Source organism: Rattus rattus, chromosome 11 (genome assembly GCF_011064425.1).
Source record: "Rattus rattus isolate New Zealand chromosome 11, Rrattus_CSIRO_v1, whole genome shotgun sequence".
Taxonomy (NCBI): domain Eukaryota; kingdom Metazoa; phylum Chordata; class Mammalia; order Rodentia; family Muridae; genus Rattus; species Rattus rattus.
The window spans coordinates 94,334,441-94,342,392 of record NC_046164.1 but is presented as its reverse complement, the minus strand read 5'-3'; the positions used below and the strand labels follow the sequence as shown (position 1 = coordinate 94,342,392).

The following is a 7,952-nucleotide window of genomic DNA, read 5'->3' as shown; positions in this document are numbered from 1 at the left end:
TATTACGATTTGTTCTGGGTTTTGAGGATTTTGCAATGTAGCCCAGGCTAACCTGATCTCCTGTCTCTGCCTGAGTGCTAAAATGATACATCTTAAGAGAAAGCAGGGAACGGCTGATGTTTTTAGTTTTTAAGTCACCCATATTCCAGAAACAACTGCTCTCAATACTTTTGAGTTATTTTCCTGTCTTCTGAAGCAGGTTTGCTTGTCTCATCCACCCTGGCCTTACTCCAGATTTTATGTACCCATAGAAAGGAACCTACTGGGTCCAGCGCATTCTTTAAGATCTATGTTTCTTTTCCATTTCCCTCTAGAAATGGCGCACCAATTTTACGAAGAACTGCCTTGGTGTGAGAGCTCCTTGTGGCTCAGCCCAGTACCAAATAGCTTATTACTTGTGATCATCTTAAGACGGTGCAGCTTTAAAGCAAGACGGAGGAACCCTCCATTTTCAGCAGCACTAGGCCATATTCGGCAGCGGGCCGGTGGCTCCCGCTCGCCTCTCCACGGAGAAGGCTCTGGAGGACTCAGTTCCGCGCGGGGCAGCCCAGAAACCAGGTCTCCAGCGGCCAGCACAGCCCTGTTGCCAAGGGAACCGCCACGCGCCGCTGCGCTGGCCCACTAGCGGGAGCGTGAGGGGCTAGGCCGGGTAGGCCAGACATGGAGCTGCCGGACCCTGTTCGTCAGCGCTTGAGCAACCTCAGCCTCACCATGTTCGGCGACTCCAGCCGTACCGGGCCAGAGTCCAGTGAGGCCGCGGGTGAGTGGCAAGGGGGCCCACGCGGGGGTGTGGCTCGCGGGCGGGCGGCCGCACAGGCCGTGCCCGGGTCAAAGATGGCGGCCACGGCTTCAGCCAGGGTACTGTCCTGGGTTAGGAGACCGCGACCCTGTGGCGGACCCGGGAGACCACGAGCTTCAGTAGCGGCAGCTACTGCACCCGGTGGCGCTGTCGCCGAGCGGATTGGGAAGCAGAGTGCATAGCAGGAACGCCTTCTCCCCAAAGCGGGTCCCCGCTACGTGAAAGCAGTCCGCTCGCAGGCCAGGGAGGGGAAGAGGCTTCCCGACTCCCACCCCGCACAAAACCAGGCTGTGTCCAAACTCCTAGCAGAGCAAGCACGTTCCTCACCAGCCACTGGCAGCGGCCAAGCTAACATGGCCTTCCTCTGCCTGTTCCCTTTTCCCTGTATAAAAAAAACTCACTCCCTCAATCTAATAACGAAATACCACCGAGTTGACCCCAGTTTCTGCCTCCTCAATCAGGACGACAGCGTACATGATTTTCACCTTTGAACTCAAGAAAGTGGAAATCCGTCTTGATTTGGGCTTTTTTATTTTTATTTTTTAAAGGGGGCATTGGAAAACAAAGCCACTTCCCATCATTGCATTTTGTCACCTTGGCCATTTGTGTAATTTAGGTTATGTAGGGAAAAACCTGAAAAATAGTAGGATTTTATGTTTCTGATTTAAAGTGTGAGCCTTACCGTGCAGAGCCTCAACAACCTAGATAGTAGCAGTGGTGTGGTCAGCAATAGAACTACATAAAAACATCGACGCTGGAATTTCATATGGTTCTCATGTGTCACAAAATATTGTTTTCCCAACCATTCAAAAGTGAGAAAAGCCTTCGCTGTCTCTGCGAAGACAGGCAATTAATTGGTCAGTAAAATTTGTCTGACCCATAATATAATGCTTTAATTTTATCTCATTGCAGAACTCGACTGGAACTTTTATAAAATTTAATAAACACACACCTTGTGCCTTGTGGTTCCTTCTCATTTTGGTCTGATTTTTCAATTGCATAAATTCGGGGTGTTGAAGTATGGACATGACACTACATAAAACCACTCTGCCTGAGCTATATTCCTATAGCTTTTAAAACTAATAATGACAAAATTTATTTGGTTACCGTGCAATCAAGAATTGCCTTGGCTATCCTGAAATTTGCTATGTAGTTCAGACTGACTTTGAACTTGAAATATTCCTGCTTCAGTCTCTGCAAAAAAATCGACTACAGTTTCTGCTCTAAAGGTTCTAAAAGTATCAACTTAACCACTGTGTGATTATTTTCCTGTTTCCTTCTTGGTGAATCTGACTATAAGAAATTTATAGTACCATCACACCCACAGTGGATCAAGAATTGTACCATTGTCAAAAATAAAATAATCATAATAATAATAATGAAAAAAATCCTAGTGAGTTTTTTGTTTTGTTTTGTTTTTGTTTTTTGTGTTTTTTTGTTTTATGTTTTTTGTTGGGTTTTTTTTACAGCTAACAGATTTTAAAAATTCATTCCTATCCCAGAGGTGGTAGCACATGCATTTACTCCCAGCACTCAGTAGGCAGAGGCCAGCCTAGTCTTCAGATCAAGTTCCAGGACAGCCAGGGCTATACAAAGAAACCCTGCCTTGGGGGAAAAAAAGTCATTCCTATATTTGGGATAATTTAGGATAGTTTAAGAAATCAAAGCAAGAAAAACAGACCACAATAGTCAGCCTTGCTCTTAAAACTTAGTTTGCTTCTAGAGACCATGATTTTTTTTTCATTAATTTGTTTTATTTTATGTGCATTGGCCTTTATGCTTGTGTACCTGCTTGTAAGCTTGTGTTACAGACAGTTGTGAACTGCCATGTGGTTGCTGAGAATTGAACACAGGTCCTCTGGTTAGAGCAGTCAGTGCTCTTAACAACTGAGCCATCTCTCCAGCCCCCTACCCCATGATTGTTTTAAAAGTATTAACTGTCAATTAAAAAAAAAAACTATGCAGAGAAAAACAAAAATCAGTTTCAGTGGAAATTCTCATTATCTTCCTAAATTCTTACATTTAGAACAACCAATTTAAAATAAGAATGTAGTTAAATTATAATGTATTTTAGGGCTCAATTTTTATAATCAAATTCTTGTTGAAGGACCTTTTTTTTTTTTTTTTTTTTTCTTTTTTTTTTTTTGGAGCTGGGGACCGAACCCAGGGCCTTGCGCTTCCTAGGCAAGCGCTCTACCACTGAGCTAAATCCCCAACCCCGGACCTTTTCTTTTATACAAAAGCAAAAGATGTCGGGTAATCGGTCTAGTAAGTAGAATGTGTGAGTCACAAATGGCCACCTGTATGGCAGCATGCTTTTGAAAATCCGTTCTTTTTGCTTATGCATGGTTGGTATTTGTACGATTCTGAACAGGACATGTTAAGTGAAATCTGCGCTTACACTGCGACAGCATTGTCTCCGTATACAAGGAAGGGCACTGTCTTTGGAGTGCCCACTAAGTGTGACAGGCATAATGGAAAGAGTGGAGTTCCTCACAACAGCCTGTGAGGAGTCATCCCTCGGGAGATGATTAGGGGAATGCCCAGAAAGATGTAATAATGTATCCCAACTCTGGCTCCTAGAGTCTCTGTCTTCTGTCTTACTTAGTCTTTCTAGTGCTGTGAAGATACAACGTAACCAAGGAAAACATTTAATGGGAGCCGGCTTACAGGTTCAGAGGTTTAGTCCATTATCATCATGGTAGGAAGCATGGCAGATGTGCTGGAGGAGTAGTTGAGAATTCTACATCCAGATCGGCAGGCAACAGGAAGAGAGAGCGACAGTGGACCTGGCTTAAGCGTCTGAAACCTCAACGCCCAACTCCAGTGACACTTCCTCCTACAAGGCCACGCCTCCTAATAGTGCGGCTCGCTGTATATACGTGTGTGTGTGTGTGTGTGTGTGTGTGTGTGTGTGTGTGTGTGTGTGTGTGCAAGCAGCACTCTTGACCACTGAACCATCTGTCCAGCCCTAACCAGCACTTCTTATACGCAGTTCAGAGGGGCAAACACCAGAGAGGCAAGATTTCTTTCGGAGTTGGGGAACATAATCAAGGAAGGATTTGTAGGGACTGGCACTAGATTGAGCATTAAGGAATGTGTAGGATTAAGATTTACTGAAAGGGGGATTTTTTAAAGATTATTTTCTAAGAGCTAACCAATATTCACTCATTTTACACCTCGTTATCGAAACCCTACAAAGGAGACAGTGATAATCACCTGTTGAATAAAATTTCATATTTGCATCCCTTTTTTGGATTTTTTTTTAAAAACCAGGTCACATATGTAGCTTTGATTAGCCTCAAAATCACTCTTTCCCTGCCTCGGCCTCCGAGTATGTGAATTTCAAGAATATTCTACCGTATTAGATGGTAGTCCCTTTCTCTTTTTCTTTTCTTACTATGTAACCCAGGCTGGTCCCAAACGCACAGTGATCCACTGTCTCCCAAATGCTGTGATTTAAGAAAGGTCCATGCCCCTATGTCCACCTCCATGGTCCACATTTAATCCAAACCCACCTGTTTGCAAGCATATCAGCAGACCGTAAAGACAGATAATTGAAGAGCTTATATGAAGCATACGTCCAAGCACCTAATGTTTAAAGTAAAAGGTTTCAGATAAATGTCCGTTACACTGTGGGTAAGTATAAACAGACCTAGGGTTTTGTTGAACCAATGCTAATGTTCAGGAATGTGGAGGCTTCCCGAGCACCAGGCAGGATTAGAACCGTGTCCCTTCCTGTTGTCCCTGCAGATAACGAAATGGTCTCCAGCCTGCCCCTGCAGATGTCACTTTACTTTAACTCTTACTTTTTCCCACTCTGGTGGGTGAGCTGCATTGTGATGTTGCACCTGAAGGTGAGTCCCTGTCCCTGTCACGATTCCCTTCTGATCCCTCCACATTCCCAGGAAGGGTCTCAAAACCCTTACCCCAGGTCCGTGTCACTCAACGGAATTTTTTTTTTTTTTTTTTTTTTTTTTTTTTTTTTCTTTTTCTTGGAGCTGGGGACCGAACCCAGGGCCTTGCGCTTGCTAGGCAAGCACTCTACCACTGAGCTAAATCCCCAACCCCTCAACGGAAGATTTTTACAAGGACGGTTTGCCTTTTCTTTTCAGTATTCGGTCTTGCCTGACTACTACAAATTCATTGTGATTACTGTGGTCATCCTCATAACCTTGATTGAGGCCATCCGGCTGTACCTGGGCTGCATGGGTAACCTGCAGGAGAAGGTGGGTTCCTCCCTTCCTTTCAGGGCTACGATAAAGAGGGTTAAGGTTACTGTACCGGTTGGCCGTGCTTCTGAGATGAAGCGCAATTGATCGTGTGAAGTATCTAAACATAATAAACGTAATGACTGGTAAGCTCCCAGTTCTGAAAATATTTGGTCAACATTAGAGGAGTGGGAGAGACAGGGAGGGTAAGGGGGTGGGGGAGATAAGATCACAGGACATTCTGTGCATGTATATAGTTATAAAAACGCTCAATTAAATGTCTGTCTGGAACCTTAAAAGAGACTATAAATTCACGTCTAGTGCCTGGTCTGTGTTTTCTGAATCATCACCCTGCCTAAGTGCTTACGGTTTCTGAAGTGGTTAAATAATTCCTGTGCTCTGCTAGGCCCTTCATAACAGGCCCCACCCAGCACATCTTACTGTTTTTCTTGGTATTTCTTAGGCCAACCATCCATGCTAGATTGCTGTGTTGAAACCTAGTCATGCGGGAGCTTCCAGGTGCGAGAGCTCCGGCTGTGTACAGCCCGAAGCCTCTCTTTCATGTGACTTCTGCAGTGTAGTCTGGTCCTCTAAATGTACTGGTTCATCACTCAGTGATGTGAGTCCCTTCACATTACATCCGTTTTCTCATCCAGAGACTACGTTTCTCCGAGGACAAGGACTATGGCACACGTCTGAACTGCTCACAGACCCTATAATGTCGTTTCTTTGTACTGCTGAGTGTCTAACTGCATAACAAAACCGAAACCATAGCCTACTGAGCTTCTAACTCTCGCTGTGTGTCTGCAGGTTCCCGAACTGGCCGGCTTTTGGCTTCTGAGCCTTCTACTACAGTTGCCTTTACTCCTTTTCCTGCTCCTTAATGAAGGCCTGAAGAATCTGCCCTTGGAGAAAGCGATTCACAGCATCTTCACCGTCTTCCTTACTTTCCAAGTTATCTCAGCGTTTCTGACCCTGAAGAAAATGGTCAACCAGCTGGCAGCCCGTTTCCACCTCCAGGATTTCGATCAGCTGTCTGCGAGCAGCGCGACTCTGAGGCGGGCTAGGCAAAGCTCGGAAGAGCTCTGACCGCGTGCTGATGGTGACGTCACCAAGATGACGCAAGAGGACCCAGAAGTGAGTGACAGGACATCGAGTCAGGCCTGAGGAAGGGGGCACGCGTGTTGGGGTGTGCCCTCTAGCTCTGAAACCCCCCATGGAGGAAATGCCCAGGCTTACTCGTATCAACCCTGCAGCCGAGGGGATGTCCAGACTCGGCATTTCTTGTTTCTGATGTTGGCTTCGAAGGTGTTTCTTCATGAGTGTGTTGGCAGTTGCAACACCACCTCTTCTGTCATGTTTCTGGTTATAATCTGTGATGAGAAATGTGTGGCACTTCAAAGAAAATCAGCTTTGTCCACTGGAATCTCACAGAGTGTGTCAACACCCCCCAGGACATGCCCTAACCCGGCAGGAGTTGGCCAATATAAAAGGAACTCCATGGTGTTCTTGTGGGCTTTTTGTTTCATTTGCTGTTGCTTTGGCATTTCTGTCTTATTATTAGAGAGTAAAAGGGTGGGAAGGAGTTGGGAAGGGGGAAACAAGAAAAGTATGGTATGAAGAAAAGAACTAATAAAAGAAATACGCGACGTTTCTTTTAAACTTGTCAGCTATCTAACTGGCTGCCCTGGGCTTCTTGGATCATATGGAAATGCTCCATCAATAGGATGCCTGTGTGTTAGGTGGAATTTTAACCAAGACCAAAGTGTTGGGTGTGCTAGTACGCAGTTCCAAATGTCTTTCCAGTTGTTATCTTGCAGTGAAAGAGGCAGTCACATCGTGGTGCTTAAAGAATATTTGTCACAAATATTTCAAGCTTTATAAAGCCATGTTCAGTATTTGTGGTGATGGCACCTAAGTCCTTTTTACCATAAATCGTAAGCTCTTTATATTAAACTATCAGCAGCATATCACACTGGTCTGCACAGTTCTTTTGAATGAGGTTTGTGGGACTGTTTGGGGTTTTTTCTAATTTCTGTGTTACATGTGTAAGTGTTTACCTGCATGTATGTATGTGTACCATGTGCACGCCTGGTGCCCATGGAGGCCAGAAGAGGGTGTCAGATACTCCAGGACTGGAGTCACAGAAGGCTGTAAGCCACCATGTGAGGGCTATGAATCAAAGTTGAATTCTCTGGAAAAACAGCCAGTGTTCTAAACTGCTGAGCCATCTCTCCAGCCCCATGAGCTTGTTTTAACTGGAGTTGTAACACGAGAGAGCCTTGTATATAGCAGGCGGGCAGTAATAGGCACATTAGTTCCTGATCTCATTACTAGGTCAATCCCTAACAAATGCTAAATAGCTAATAGATTCACATGTGGAATTTGGCTTGAAAGCAGCAGCTCGCTGTTTTCCACAGTGAGAGCTGAGACAGCCAAGGGACTGCTCTCACAATCCTACACGAGCACAGCCCCTTGTGAATAAAAGGAACCTGTTTAAGGAAATCTGGTTAAAGTCACAGTTTCCTGAGTATATCCAGACGTTATTTGTAAGTGTTTATTTGGATTGTCTTAAAGAGATGGTGGTGGCACTATTTTTGGTCTATTTTATTGGGTTCTTAAACCTCTACCTCCTGTCCAACCTTTATTCCACCCTGATCCCTTCCAATCCAACACTAGGTAGGAAAGAAAGAAAGTCAGAGGAGAAAGGAGGTGTAAACCTCTTTCAGCCAACAAAATAGACTACTTCCTGCTGATTACGGACATTGGGTTCCTTGGAGCAAGTCCAATGTTCATCTTCACACTACTTCCTCCTGCTTTTCCTCCCTCTCCCCCTTCTCCTCTCCCTATTCCTCCTCCCCCTCCCCATCCTCTCTCCCTCCCCCTCCTCCTCCTCCTCCTCCCCCCCCTCCTCTCTTTTCTCACAAACACTTGACAAACTG

General features: G+C 45.1%; 1 protein-coding gene across 1 annotated transcript; it reads left to right on the top strand.

The window, feature by feature from the left end:
* Nucleotides 1–252: 252 nt before the first annotated feature.
* Tmem17 (transmembrane protein 17) lies at nt 253–6,983 on the top strand. The gene is made up of 4 exons (XM_032916826.1): nt 253–760; nt 4,553–4,656; nt 4,915–5,028; nt 5,821–6,983. The coding sequence occupies exons 1-4, from the start codon at nt 661–663 to the stop codon at nt 6,097–6,099; spliced, it is 597 nt and encodes a 198-aa protein (XP_032772717.1). The 5' UTR covers nt 253–660; the 3' UTR covers nt 6,100–6,983.
* The last annotated feature ends 969 nt before the right edge of the window (nt 6,984–7,952 follow it).